This window comes from Schistocerca americana, chromosome 6 (genome assembly GCF_021461395.2).
Source record: "Schistocerca americana isolate TAMUIC-IGC-003095 chromosome 6, iqSchAmer2.1, whole genome shotgun sequence".
In the NCBI taxonomy this organism is placed as follows: Eukaryota; Metazoa; Arthropoda; class Insecta; order Orthoptera; family Acrididae; genus Schistocerca; species Schistocerca americana.
The window spans coordinates 9,458,242-9,474,337 of NC_060124.1; the positions used below are offsets into that span (position 1 = coordinate 9,458,242).

A 16,096-nucleotide genomic window follows, 5' to 3' on the forward strand; every position below is an offset into this window, starting at 1 on the left:
TGTGTTCCATCCAGGGATTGCCATTTTTTCATGAAGCATCTTCATAATACTTGAGTGCTGATCGAATGATTGGTAACAAATCTAGCAGTACACCTCTGAATTTCTTCGTCCTCTTCCTTTAATCCAACACTCAAACAGTACTCAAGAATGGCTCGCATTCGTGTTCTGTATGCTGTCTACCTGATGGATGAGCTATACTTCCCAAAATTTTCCCAATAGCACAGTAGAGCATTCACTGTCGCTATTACAAACATTACATGCTCATTCCATTTCATAGTGCTTTACAATGTTACACCTAGATACTTAATCAAAGTGGCTGTGTTGAGGTGCAATCACTAGTTCTGTATTCAAATGTTTCAGGGCTATTTTTTGTACTCATCCTCATTAACTTGCTCTTCTCTATATGTAGAGCAAGCTGCCTTTCATCACACCAACTAGAAATTTTGCCTATCATCTTGTATACTCCTGGAGTCACTCAATGATGACACCTTCCCATATACCGCAGTGTCATCAGCAAATAGCTATTAATTGCTGCTCACCCCGTCTCAGGTCATTTATGTATGTGGAGAATATAAGTGGTCCTATCATGCTTCCCTGGGGCACTTGTGATATCCTTGTCTCCAGAGAATACTCACCAAGGATGACATACTGGGTTCTCTTATTTAAGAAATTTTCCAGCCATTCACACTTGTTGTTGTTGTTGTTGTTGTTGTTGTTGTCGTTGTTGTCTTCAGTCCTGAGACTGGTTTGATGAAGCTCTCCATGCTACTCTATCCTGTGCAAGCTTCATCTCCCAGTACCTACTGCAACCTACATCCTTCTGAATCTGGTTACTGTATTCATCTCTTCGTCTCCCTCTACAATTTTTACTCTCCACACTGCCCTCCAATTCGAAATTGGTGATCCCTTGATGCCTCGGAACATATCCTGCCAACCGATCCCTTCTTCTAGTCAAGTTGTGCCGCAAACTTCTCTTCTCCCTAATCCTATTCAATACTTCCTCATTAGTTATGTGATCTACCCATCTAATCTTCAGCATTCTTCTGTAGCACCACATTTCGAGAGCTTCTATTCTCTTCTTGTCCAAACTATTTATCGTCCCTGTTTCACTTCCATACATGGCTACACTCCATACAAATACTTTCAGAAACGACTTCCTAACACTTACATCTATACTCGATGTTAACAAATTTCTCTTCTTCAGAAATGCTTTCCTTGCCATTGCCAGTCTACATTTTATATCCTCTCTACTTCGACCATCATCAGTTATTTTGCTCCCCAAATAGCAAAACTCCTTTACTACTATAAGTCTCTCATTTCCTAATCTAATTCCCTCAGCATCACCCGACTTAATTGGACTACATTCCATTATCCTCATTTTGCTTTTGTTGATGTTCATCTTATATCCTCCTTTCAAGACACTGTCCATTCCGATCAACTGCTCTTCCAAGTCCTTTGCTGCCTCTGACAGAATTACAATGTCATCGGCGAACCTCAAAGTTTTTATTTCTTCTCCATACTCTAAATTTTTCTTTTGTTTCCTTCACTGCTTGCTCGATATAGATATTGAATAACATCAGGGAGAGGTTACAACCCTGTCTCACTCCTTTCCCAACCACTGATTCCCTTTCATGCCCCTCGACTCTTATAACTGCTATCTGGTTTCTGTACAAATTGTAAATAGCTTTTCGCTCCCTGTATTTTACCCCTGCCACATTCAGAATTTGAAAGAGAATATTCCAGTCAACATTGTCAAAAGCTTTCTCTAAGTCTACAAATGCTAGGAACATAGGTTTGCCTTTCCTTAATCTAGCTTCTAAGATAAGTCGTAGGGTCAGTATTGCCTCACGTGTTCCGATATTTCTACGGAATCCAAACTGATCTTCCCCGAGGTCGGCTTCTACTAGTTTTTCCATTCATCTGTAAAGAATTCGCGTTAGTATATTGCAGCCATGACTTATTAAACTGATAGTTTGGTAACTTTCACATCTGTCAACACCTGCTTTCTTTGGGATTGGAATTATTATATTCTTCTTGAAGTCTGAGGGTATTTCGCCTGTCTCGTACACCTTGCTCACCAGATGGTAGAGTTTTGTCAGGACTGGCTCTCCCAAGGCTGTCCAGCAGTTCTAAGTGAATGTTGTTTACTCTCGGGGCCTTGTTTCGACTCAGGTGTTTCAGTGCTCTGCCAAACTCTTCACACAGTATCATATCTCCCATTTCATCTTCATCTACATCCTCTTCCATTTCCATAATATTGTCCTCAAGTGCATCGCCCTTGTATAGAGCCTCTATATACTCCTTCCACCTTTCTGCTTTCCCTTCTTTGCTTAGAACTGGGTTTCCATCTGAGCTTTCGATATTCATACAAGTGGTTCTCTTTTCTCCAAAGGTTTCTTTAATTTTCCTGTAGGCAGTATCTATCTTACCCCTAGTGAGGTAAGCCTCTACATCCTTACATTTGTTCTTTAGCCATCCCTGCTTAGCCATTTTGCACTTCCTGTCGATCTCATTTTTGAGACGTTTGTATTCCTTTTTGCCTGCTTCATTTACTGCATTTTTATATGTTCTCCTTTTGTCAATTAAATTCAGTATTTCGTCTGTTACCCAAGGATTTCTAGTAGCCCTAGTCTTTTTACCTACTTGATCCTCTGCTGCATTCATAAACCATATACTTGGACACTTGTCAACAATCTGTAGTGGGACATAATTTCAAATTCTTTCCAGAAGTCTAGGAATATGGAATCTGCCTGTTTCCCTCCATCCATTGTTTGTAGTATATCATGTGAGAACAGGGAGGGTTGAATTTTCAGATGGTTGATGTACTCTAAACCCATGCTGATTTGTGTGCAGAAGCTTTCCTGTCTTGAGCAAACTTATTGCATCTGAACTCAGAATTTGGTAGAGAATTCTGCAGCAAACCAATGTTAAGGATATTGGTTATAATTATCATATTTTTACCTTTCTTACACACAGGAGTCACTTGCACTTTTTTCCATCCCATTGGGACCTTATGCTGAGTGAGATATTTGTAATAAATGCCGGCTATGTAAGGGGGCCAATGCTGCAGAGCACTCTTTGTAAAACAGAATTTTGATTCCATCTGGACCTGGTGATTTATTTGCTTTCAGATGCTTCCCTAAGCCTTGGATGCCAATTTATATGTCCTCCATCTGGGAATCTGTATGACAATTAGACAACTGTATGTTTGTACGATCCTCCTCCATGAATGATTTCTTAAACATGAAATTTAAAACTTAAGCTTTGCTTTTACTGTCTTTTATTACAACCCCAGACTTACAGCATTTAATATTTCACCTGTTCCCAAAAAATCAATGAGCAGAACCCCGTTTTCTGTACCAAAACACTGACACCCTGATTTGCCTTGCTGTTTGTTGAGTTGTGAATTTTTTGGCTAAAGGAGAATGAGTATGACACCACTGCACTGACTGTTGTTTGCCCTTTGGAGTATGGTGACAAGCCCAAGTTTCATCTTCTATCACTACAGAACTGATAAAAGCATTGCCTTCAGTCTCAAAACAATCAAAAAAATTCACGAGCAGCACTGACCCTATTCATTTTGTGTTTTTAGGTAAATTGTTGAATGGCAATCAGAGAGATGATGAGCTTCAATTTTCTGCAGCACATCACCAGTCACAACAAATGGCCTTCCGATTCTGTCTTCACAGTGAATTTTCGTCCTTCGAAAATTGAAATTCCGCACCCATTTCATCACATCCTCTCCGCACACTGAAACAATTTCATGATGAATCACAGCAGTGTTCATGCCCTTAACATTTAGGTAGCAAATCACAGCATGCACTTTGCACTTGCCAGGTGCCGGAATGAGAATGCTTATTTCTGTCGCCGCAACACTAATCGACGAGCTTATGATTGTTGGGAATGCTTCTTCCTTCCACTTGTTGCCTGTGACATAGCAGTGGTACCAACTTCCCCCACGGACATTCCATGTTAAAGCTGCATGCCTTATCACCTTAGTTTCTGGGTAAGCCTCATATCTCTAGCAAATTTCACCCTGCAGTCTAACTTTCATCCAACTTAGTGTTTGACACCGTCTCTCCTGAACTGTGTGCCATACAGTGATATAATTTTGCTGGTACATTCAGTGGTATATGTGAATACTGTCTGCAAAATGTCAAGAAAACAGTTATCGGTAAAGTAGTAATAAATTAAAACATCATGCTTCATGTGGCAGTTTTACAGCACAAACAGTGAAAATGTACTAAGTAATAAATGTTTTTCCATTCATCATTTTTTGGGGGTTGTCAGTGAGAAACATTTCATAAAACTTTGACATTATGTGTAAAGTTTGTTGAAAGTTGCTAAGTGCTCTCACATTAGCAGATGCAGGATAAATGAAATCTGGATATACATGTATCATGAGCTACACTTATTTTTTACGTTCACCCTCACAGCAGTTCCTTAGACAGTAAGTGATATGTGTTCTGTTTGGTTGAAATCAGTCCAATGGTTTGTACTTGGAGTTAATTGCTTCTACATTATTTTCCCCTGGATAACACATGCATTTAAATATAAATGCTTTGCTTCCTTTTGCAAGTTTAATTATGATTGCCCTTAATTATTCCTACAAAACACTGAAAATTTTTATGAAGAGACTACACTTAATGAATTTCAGATGTTAAATGCAGTATTCTAATGATGAGAAATTACACATCCATTATCTAATACTATGGATAATGCAGAGGGGTATCTTGGGAACATCAAAAGGATTTGAGGATGTGAGCATACATCTGAGTGCAATACAGAAAAATTTACACTTATATTCTATGAGAAAATGTTCTGTATGGACTTGTCACACCAGTAGCTATGCTAGACACATTAACATAATTTGTTACAGAATGAAATCGCTATACACTGTGTGATAAGAAGCTACAACTTAAAAATACTGTAAAGAAACAACGTGCAAAGAAAAGGGCAATGTTCTTCAGAAATAAATTAAATTCAGTAACCTTTTTTTCAGTTTGGAAACATATTTCTAATTAATAAGTTCCTTGGTGGGACATTTCTTGAGTATGGAACCAAAGTTCTGCAACTTCCGGACCAAGAATTTCGAACTGATCCAATGGCTGATGTATTCCCAAAAATTACAAAATGCACATTTCATAAATATGGTCCTTCAGGTATGAATAATTTCTTTGTTCTGTACAGTTTTTTCTTGCATGAAAGAAATTTTATGTTGCTAATATGCATAAATATATCCTTATAGTATTAATATAATTTCAATTTACTTTGCAGGGGGGATACAGGTACTTGATGTTATGTGTGTACTGGCACTCAATATTCTCAATGAGAAGATATACATCTTCCTGTGGTTTTGGTTAATAATATTGGCAGTTATATCAAGCTTGGGCCTATTGTACACATTAGCAATTACGCGGTTTCCAAAAGCCAGAGAAACTGTTTTTAAACGAGGTTTCAAAATTTCAAGGACAGCTACGAAATCAATAGCCACAAAACTGTCTGTAAGTATTTGAAGATAACGGTGTATTTCTGTGTGATAAAATAGTTCGTTTAAAATGATAAAGCACACTTGTCCAATGTGATGTTAATAATAATAAGACATAAAACACTTCTGGAGCAACATATGGTCAAACCCAGTACAACATAACAGAAATGCATGGTGGATACAAGCAGAAACAGACTCATACAAGATGATACCACAAATGCCTGAAGTGATAATTTTGCAACATGAAGTCACTCGAGCAATTAATTCTACGCACAATTTGGAAAGCCCCTGGAAATGATAAAATAGCAAATTTCTGGCTAAAGTAGTTCACCTCAACACATTCACATCTAACTAAATTATTTAACAATATTAATATAATAGAGGGAAGCATTCCACATGGGAAAAATATATCTAAAAACAAAGATGTGACTTACCAAACGAAAGCGCTGGCAGGTCGATATACACACAAACAAACACACACACACACACACACACAAAATTCAAGCTTTTGCAACAAACTGTTGCCTCATCAGGAAAGAGGGAAGGAGAAGGAAAGACGAAAGGATGTGGGTTTTAAGGGAGAGGGTAAGGAGTCATTCCAATCCCGGGAGTGGAAAGACTTACCTTAGGGGGGAAAAGAGGACGGGTATACGCTCGTGCGCGCGCCCACACACACACACACACACACACACACACACACACACACACACACACACACACACACACACACACATATCCATTCACACATGTACAGTGTGTGTGTGTGTGTGTGTGTGTGTGGGGGGGTAAAACCCACATCCTTTCGTCTTTCCCACTCCTTCCGAAAGCTTGAATTTTGTGTGTATGTTTGTGTTTGTTTGTGTGTCTATCGACCTGCCAGCGCTTTCATTTGGTAAGTCACATCATCTTTGTTTTTAGATAAATTATTTAACAATTACATTGCAGACTCATACACAGTCCCTCATACACTTACACAAGGAATAACTTACCTGAAACCTAAAGATCAAGCAGACACAGCAAACCCAGAAAAATGTCGCCCCATAACATGCCTACCTACAAGCTACAAAATATTAACTTCAGTCATTACACAGAAATTAATGACATATACAACACAGAACAAAAAGGCTGCTGCAAAGGAGCACTAGGATGTAAAGAGCAACTGATAATAGATGCAGAGGTGACATATCAAGCTAAAACTAAACAAAGGTCGCTGCACTACGCATACATTGATTACCAAAAAGCTTTTGATAGTGTACCCCACTGATGGTTACTACAGATATTGGAAATATACAAAGTAGATCCTAAATTAATACAGTTCCTAAACATAGTAATGAAAAATTGGAAAACCACACTTAATATCCATACAAATTCGGATATCACATCACAGCCAATACAGATTAAGCGTGGAATATACCAAGGAGACTCATTATGTCCTTTCTGGTTCTGCCTTGCTCTGAACCCATGCTAAATAATACAAATACAAATTATGGATATAATAGTACTGGAACATACCCACACATTTACTGTACATGGATGATCTAAAACTACTGGCAGCAACAAATCAACAACTCAACTAATTACTAAAGATAACAGAAGTATTCAGCAATGATATAAATATGGCTTTTGGGACAGACAAATGTAAGAAAAATAGCATAGTCAAGGGAAAACACACTACACAAGAAGATTACATATTGGGTAACCACAGCGACTGCATAGAAGCGATGGAAAAAACAGATGCCTATAAATATCTAGGATGCAGACAAAAAATAGGAATAGATACTACAAATATGATTTATCCTGTGGAGGCCCGGGAAAAGAATAGGCCTCCGGTATGTTCTGCCAGTCGTGAAAGGTGACGAAAAGAACAAACCACTAATAGGGCTAACCCCCCTAATGAAGCCTCGGACAAGTGCTGTCATGGTCAGGGATGACGCTTGAACCCTATGCCCTCCCACAATGGTAACGACTCTGCTAGCCACACGGAAAATGATTTAAATTCAAATAGAGGTGTTTTGAAGGATATGCTTCCTGCAACCACTCTAGAAGGAAAACAGACAGAGGGTAGGATGGTCAGATGAAGTTAACCGACACCTCATGTTCTGTTATTACCAAGTAACAAACTTAGGAACCAACACAACTGGATACAGATCACAAGTATACACAACATTTATTACCAGATACCCAGAATTAAAATTTTTAACAGAACGACTGGCTGATCAGTTCCGTGTAATAATCAAAAATAACAGGATACCCCAGTCAGAATTAGAAAACATCAAACAACAAGTACAACAAATACTGGAACAAAATAATGTGCAATCAGAAGAAGAAGAAAATACAGTAATGGACTCAAACATCCCAGAGCAAACAAACAAAGAACATGATGCATCAATTAAACAGAGGAAAACGATATCTTAAGACAGCCACCAGAACAAGCACAAATAGAACATGAAGTGGCACACATGTTAGATATAGAAGAAAAATTTCAGCTGACATGTATAGAATACAAAGACACAAATACAGACATTAGACCATTCTTGCATAGATCACCAAATAACCCACAAGTCGAAACAACAACAACAACAACAACTATCAACACAATCATACACAACAAAATAAATGAAAATACAACTATGGAAGAGTTACAACTACTGGTTTATATAGAAGCACTCACTACACTAAATATACACCCTAGGCCCAGATCAGAACCAACCAACACACAGAAGAAACCCACAAAACCAGCATGGCAACACAGGCTACAGATCAGAATAGAAAAACTGAGAAGAGACATCGGACAGCTAACACAATTTATAAGAAATGAAATGTCAGACAAAAAACGAAAAAGGTTAGGTAAAATCTCACAACAAGAAGCGATAGAGCAATTGGATGAAAAGAAGCAGAAATTACAAGCATTGGCCAAACAACTTAGGAGATACAAAGAAAGTGAAAATAGAAGGAAACAAAACCAAACATTCAACAGAAACCAAAAGAAATTTTACCAGACAATATTATTATCTTCTTTCCTTTCTCAGACCTTAGGACTGGTTAAAAATGGAAAGTGACGCGGACCTTGATCAAGCGTGACTTCCTTTTAACTGTACGGTATATGTTACATTGCATTTAGGAACTTTCAGGTAATTGAACATGTACCAATAATTACATATTTCTGTAGTTGTATATAGTTACAATAGAGGGAAATATTCCATGTAGGAAATATATATCTAAAAACAAAGATGATGTGACTTACCAAATGAAAGTGCTGGCAGGTCGACAGACACACAAACAAACAAACACAAACATACACACAAAATTCAAGCTTTCGCAACAAACTGTTGCCTCATCAGGAAAGAGGGAAGGAGAGGGAAAGACGAAAGGATGTGGGTTTTAAGGGAGAGGGTAAGGAGTCATTCCAATCCCGGGAGCGGAAAGACCTACCTTAGGGGGGAAAAAGGACGGGTACGCACACACACACACACACACACACACACACACACACACACACACACACACACACATATATCCACTTTCCTGATGAGGCAACAGTTTGTTGCGAAAGCTTGAATTTTATGTGTATGTTTGTGTTTGTTTGTGTGTCTGTCGACCTGCCAGCACTTTCATTTGGTAAGTCACATCATCTTTGTTTTTAGATATGTAGTTGTATATATACGTTTGGATGTAGCTGTATTGCGTTGATGTACTGGTGGATAGTGTGTGGTATGACTTCTGTAGTTGATAGTACAATTGGTATAATGTCAACTTTATCCTGATGCCACATGTCCTTAACTTTCTCAGCCAGTTGGATGTATTTTTCAGTTCTTTCTCCTGTTTTCTTCTGTATATTTGTTGTATTGTAAAAGGAAGTCGCACTTGATCAAGGTCCGCGTCACTTTCCATTTTTAACCAGACATAACGTCTGAGAAAGGAAAGAAATAATATCATCATCAAACTGTCTGATCATCAGCAAAGATAGTCAGCTTTTGAAAAACTAATGCAATTCGTTAGGCAAAAAAATCTACTCACCTAGTGGTGGCAGCAGAATATGTAGATGAAGATATTTAAGTTGGCAAGCTTTTGGAGCCAGTGGTCTCTTCTGGCAGAAGGGGAATGAAGGGGCATGAAGGAAAAGTACTGTTGAAGTTTAGGAAAAAGGGTAGAGTTTGGAAAAGTTACCCAGAATCCCAGATGGTATGAGAAGAAAAGACTGATTGTTGGGGACTGCACCAGATGAATTTGAAAACGAGAGAGGTTTAAGGTGGAAGATAGGGTAATGTGAAAGACAGATTACTGCCAAAACGTTGTGCATGAGTTAATAAGAATGGAAAGCTAAGTGCGTTGTATGTGATAGAGGTGGGGTAGGGAGGTGCGAGGTGGGGGTTGAGAACAGGTGAGAGAGTGAAAGATATATAAAACTAAAATTGAGTGAAGAAAGCAACATTCACTGTGAAGAAATGCTGAAACCAAAGAAATTGTTGTTGATGTTTTGCCAGTTACAGAGCTGGTATAGGTGGTGACAGGAAGTTGCATAGGCCAAGTCTTACAGTGGTGACAGTCACAGGGATAGAAGCCAAAGGTAGGGAGATGGGTGCACAAGGAGAATAGGATCCGACAAGGATATTGCAGAGATAGGGAAGTTGAAAAAAGCTTTTCTAGTTGTGGTGGGCAAAATGTCTGAAAACGGACCTCATTTCAGGACATGATTGTAGGAACTCAGCCTTGTCAAAGTAGCTGATAGTGGTGATCTCAGTGTCTGTTTCCCACATTTGCCATCTGGATTTTCCCCCCCAGATACCAATTTCTCAGAACTGCACAAACAGGAACTAGTGCTGCAACATGTCCTTGGTTCTTGCTACCAACCTGGCCTCAGTCTATTAATTTCTTCAGTCTCAGCATTTCGTCATGTTAACTATCTCTTTATTCACTCCCTTTCAATTTTCTATATCTTTCACTTTGACTTGATGTTCCACCCTCCCGCCACTTCCATCACATACAATGTACTTAGCTTTCTGCTCTTATTAACTGGTTACAATGTTTTGGCAGTAATCTCTTCCTTGCATGTTACCCTATCTTCCAACTTTAAGCTCTTGGATTTTCAAATCTTGTCTGGTACAGTCCCCTTCTCATCCTATCTGGCCATTTGTAAGCCTTCCCTGATCCTGGGTTCTGGGTACTTTTTCTGAACTCCACCCTTTTTCCAAAACCTCACCAGTCTTTTGCCTTCCCCCCCTCTTCCTTCCCCCCTCTTCCTTCCCCCCTCTTCCTTCCCCCCCCCCTCTTCCTTCCCCCCCCCCTCTTCCTTCCCCCCCCCCTCTTCCTTCCCCCCCCCCTCTTCCTTCCCCCCCTCTTCCTTCCCCCCCTCTTCCTTCCCCCCTCTCTTCCTTCCCCCCCCTCTCTTCCTTCCCCCCCTCTCTTCCTTCCCCCCTCTCTTCCTTCCCCCCTCTCTTCCTTCCCCCCCTCTCTTCCTTCCCCCCTCTCTTCCTTCCCCCCCTCTCTTCCTTCCCCCCTCTCTTCCTTCCCCCCTCTCTTCCTTCCCCCCCTCTCTTCCTTCCCCCCCTCTCTTCCTTCCCCCCTCTCTTCCTTCCCCCCTCTCTTCCTTCCCCCCTCTCTTCCTTCCCCCTCTCTTCCTTCCCCCCTCTCTTCCTTCCCCCCTCTCTTCCTTCCCCCCTCTCTTCCTTCCCCCCCTCTTCCTTCCCCCCCCCCTCCTTCCCCCCCCCCCTCTTCCTTCCCCCCCCCCCTCTTCCTTCCCCCCCTCTTCCTTCCCCCCCCCTCTTCCTTCCCCCCCCTCTTCCTTCCCCCCCCTCTTCCTTCCCCCCCTCTTCCTTCCCCCCCCTCTTCCTTCCCCCCCCTCTTCCTTCCCCCCCCTCTTCCTTCCCCCCCCTCTTCCTTCCCCCCCCTCTTCCTTCCCCCCCCCTCTTCCTTCCCCCCCCCTCCTCTTCCTCCCCCCCCCTCTTCCTTCCCCCCCCTCCTCTTCCTTCCCCCCCTCCTCTTCCTTCCCCCCCTCCTCTTCCTTCCCCCCCCCCTCTTCCTTCCCCCTCTTCCTCCCCCCCTCTTCCTTCCCCCCCCTCTTCCTTCCCCCCCCTCTTCCTTCCCCCCCCTCTTCCTTCCCCCCCCTCTTCCTTCCCCCCCCCTCTTCCTCCCCCCCCTCTTCCTTCCCCCCCTCTTCCTTCCCCCCCTCTTCCTTCCCCCCCTCTTCCTTCCCCCCCTCTTCCTTCCCCCCTCTTCCTTCCCCCCCTCTTCCTTCCCCCCCCTCTTCCTTCCCCCCCCCCTCTTCCTTCCCCCCCCCTCTTCCTTCCCCCCCCCTCTTCCTTCCCCCCCCCCCCTCTTCCTTCCCCCCCCTCTTCCTTCCCCCCCCTCTTCCTTCCCCCCCCCTCTTCCTTCCCCCCCCCTCTTCCTTCCCCCCCCCCCTCTTCCTTCCCCCCCCTCTTCCTTCCCCCCCCCTCTTCCTTCCCCCCCCTCTTCCTTCCCCCCCCTCTTCCTTCCCCCCCCCTCTTCCTTCCCCCCCCCTCTTCCTTCCCCCCCCCTCTTCCTTCCCCCCCCTCTTCCTTCCCCCCCCCCCCCCCCCCCTCTTCCTTCCCCCCCCCTCTTCCTTCCCTCCAGTCCTTCTGCCAGAAGGAGCCACTGGCTCCAGAAGCTTGCAAACTTGAATACCTTAATAGATGTGCTCTCCTGCTGCCACTTGGTGAGTAGATGTTTTATTTATCCAATTACAAAATGTCTAATCAGTATGACAAGAGACAATAAATTTTGCTCAAGATAACTGAAAAGGATGAGCAGATAATGCACCAAAGAGACAAACAGAAAAACAATACTTAATGCCAAAAACAAATGTAACCACTCTGCAAGGTCTGAAACTAATATTATCAGCTCTGGTTTACAGTAAGATATGAATCATGAATATATAAAATCTTAATTGAGTTCCAAAGAAGTGTTCATGAAATAAAAGGGCCAAGAAATGAAACGAGTAAAAAGAGTGCTACCAGCAGTTATTACGAAACCAAAATTAAGTAGAGTTTGGTACATAGTTATATAACTTATTATACGTGGACTAAAAAACTTCCATTTAAATACTTAAAAAGAAAGATGAAGAAATTCTGTGTGACCTGGTTTATAATTAACAGCTTTCAGGAATAACCCATGAAGAATCTCAGAAAACTAGAAATTGTCATTACCCAACAGTGTATGAAAGGTGGCCAGTAACACTGATCCTTTTGAAAGGGAAATGTCCTACATGGATGAAATAAGGTTCTGTATGCCTAATGAGGCAGTAAGGGAAGTTAAGAACTTTAGAAATGTGGAGGTTTAATAAAAAGCAGCTGCAACAGATTTGGTTTATATTGTCCTGCATTTAGGACATGTACACGATTGTCAAATTTACTGCAGCAAGAAATAAAACCTTCATAAGGATTTTTCATTATCATAGCAGTGAGTGAAATAAATTTGAAATTAAGAAAAGTAATTTTCCTCTATATCATTAAAAAAGTTGTTACAGGACAACTCCAGAATTCTGGAAAATAAGATTAAATATGGCAGAATGTAGCGAAGTTCTAAGGTATTACTGAGGTAAATTTAGCATTTACACACAAACTAATAAAAAAAAAACTAATCAAAAGTTGTCTTCAAATACCAGAATACCGGCAGATACTTGCATTCAAGAGGTAAAAGGAAATCAAAAAGAAGCTTTAGGAATGTTTTGGAAGTTTTTAAAAAACTGAATGATTTCAGAGCAGGAATCAACAGGAACTGTACCCAAAGCGATCTGAGAAGAAGTTAATAAATCAGAGCTTGAACAAATTTTGGTGAAAACCATACACTTGAGAACTGAAAGTGGCATTTGGTCATTAGGAGGTCCTTACAAAAGGAAAATAAGAAATGTACAATGTTTAAAGAAGGTACATGTGTTGAAAGTAATGCAGAACATCCAAATGGAGAGGAACTGAGACCCATTTCTTGTAAACACAGCCAACTTCAAATTTACAGTGTTGTTTTTTTCTATATTTAAACATGGAACAAATTGCATAAATGATTTTGAAGATATAAAATATCTACAGTTGTTGTTTTAAAAAATTGACAAATTTTTGTAACTTGGTTACTAATAAATGCAAAACTGAGGTGTCAGGTGTTAGTTCTATTACTGCACTACCAAGTATTTTCAGTTTTGTTTATTGTTACTATAATTATAGTGGTAGAAAGTCTCTACATAGTGCTACTGAACTCTAACTACTTTTTTTCAGGCTGGAGACTTTTTAGTATTACATTTTTTGGGCCAAAGTATTAGTGCTGCATCATTTACTGAACTGCTAGATCAGTTATCTGAAAACTTAAATGACAAACGTTCACATGGAAATCAAACACCTCCATTAATTGAAATGTCACCTCTGTATCCTCATTTGCCAAAAACTGCAGCCTGAGTTACTGGGCTGTGGAACCCGTGATCTCATGACTGATTTGAGAGAAAGGAGTGAGATGGACAAGAGATAGAAATGTCTGCATTTGTAATTGTGACACATCAATTTTAAAACAGTTTAGTGCAAATTGAGTATTATGAATTTTCAGTGTTTGTGCTTCAGTTGTTTGTGTGGTGATGAATGAACTGTGTTATCAGTACCTGGAGCAGCCAAAAGTGACTGAAAGAGTATTAAAATGATCTTATTGTGCATAAGTAGCACATACTGTTAAGATTCATTTTTGAATATTTATGTGGTATTCACATGCTGTGATAATTTGTGCCATTTACAATGTATTTATAAGGATCTTGCCATTTATTTTGGTACTTTTTATGATGTATTTGTAAATGTTTTTGTAATTTATTACAGATTGTACACATAATCATTAAAATATTTTTGTAAGGATTTCAAAATGTTGTGTTACCAGTATCTCAGTGATTCACATTTGTAAAACCCACAACAAAAATAATCTTAAAGGGTATGGAATCAATTCTGGCACATATTAACAAAGTGAAGCAGCGTGATGCATTATTTTGCTCCAGTCTTTGAATAAAATGATAGAATTTGTGAGAACTGAATTAGTGTGGAGCAATGGTCATTGTTGATGGTGGTGGGCATTCTTCTTACTGCATCTTATACACATTTAAAAAGAATGCAATGGTTTAAAAATAAAATTGGCTCCTGAATCTACGCGCCAAAGTAATTTTACACCATCATCAGTTCTGTGGGGCCTGTTTCTGACAGAAGATTCACAGTTTGGAGAAAATGGCCAAATAATAGATAGTTTGTGCTTGCTCAATATCATCTCAAGTCACTGTTAAATTATCTGCAAATAACCTCAGTGATGTGCTTTGCTTATAGCAGAATGAAATCAATGGCTGAACATACACTGCACCTCTCTATCGTGATCTGTTGAGTTCGCAGTTCCAACTGGCATTTGTGAAACAAATAATGAAAAAATCATAAATCACTTACCCCTTCATATTATGAGAGATACATTTCCTTTTAAATGAAACACAAATGTAACTCATTTTTTAACTTATTTAATTATAAATCAGAACTAATTCTGTGAGTGAGTGCCCACATGCTATATTTTTTCCTTTTTAATATCTGTTACTTATTTGCTGTATGTACTGGTTCATGTAATATCAGAATTCTTTTACAAAATGTATTTTTAAACCATAATTATTAAAAATGTGACTTTGATGATGGCAATGGTGAAAATGTTGCGTAGAAAGATTTTATGTAAGAAAGTATTAAAAATGTAGTCTTACCAGTTTGCAGGCCTAATGTTTCTCCATCAAAATTCTATACTTTTACCAGAAAAATTGAAAATTCTCAAATACAAAATCTTGGTTTCTGGAATATTTTTGTTGGACTTTACTAGAAAACAGATGTGTTCATCCAAAATTCTGCTTATGAAAAGAATACATAAAGTAATAAAAGTAATTTCATTTAAAGTCCAAGTATTCTGCTATTCCTGTCTTTGACATTGGTAAATGCCAGTAAACCCAAATTCATTAAAGAAGTGAACTCGAAAGTATAAGAAAGCATCAAACATGAGATTACTTTACAAATGATTTAATGTGTGAAATATTTGCTGTTAAGCATGTAAGCAGGAAAAGCTTATAAAATGTTTAAACATAATTTCAAAGTTAATTGGATGTTGCTAAATATTCTGTCTCATACTTGATGAATATAGTCAGTGTAATTAGTGTGTAGTAAACTACGCTGCCTTGAAACATATACACATTTTTCATACCTGTCTCATTGCATTAAACCTTTGACATAAGATAAAAGCTTTTTAATGTGTAATTACGATAGTATTTTTAAATTTGGTCAATAAATACACAAAACATTGTAGATCAAATTTTTGTGGCCCCTAGAAACCATTAGGCAAGCAACCTCTGACCGGAACTAGGAACCATAAACTATGAACTGGGTTAGTCGGTTAGTAATATAAACGTAGTTGCTCTGTATTTTTAACAATTTGGAAGAACTGCCTTATGAAAGCCTTTGAATCCAGCAAGTTATAGTCCATTAAAATTAAGTCTGTGGAGTGTTTGTTCAGCATTTATTGAATAAAATTCCCAGCACCAGTCGTCTAATTACATTTAAACACTGTTTGCCACTCGTAAAATTCAGGTTGGTCCTAGTTGGGTCTGTATAC

At 39.7% G+C, this 16,096-nt stretch overlaps 1 protein-coding gene across 2 annotated transcripts in view; it reads left to right on the forward strand.

Annotated features, from left to right (window-relative positions):
• The window catches only part of LOC124619847 (innexin inx3-like), a 39,428-nt gene extending 23,756 nt beyond the window's left edge, over window positions 1-15,672 (forward strand). For both annotated transcript variants that reach the window (XM_047146457.1, XM_047146459.1), the window contains exons 5-7: window positions 5,003-5,162; window positions 5,278-5,504; window positions 13,714-15,672. In XM_047146457.1, the coding sequence (XP_047002413.1) occupies window positions 5,003-5,162; window positions 5,278-5,504; window positions 13,714-13,890 (564 nt within the window). In that variant the 3' untranslated portion in view covers window positions 13,891-15,672. The remainder of the gene's footprint in view (window positions 1-5,002; window positions 5,163-5,277; window positions 5,505-13,713) is intronic.
• The last annotated feature ends 424 nt before the right edge of the window (window positions 15,673-16,096 follow it).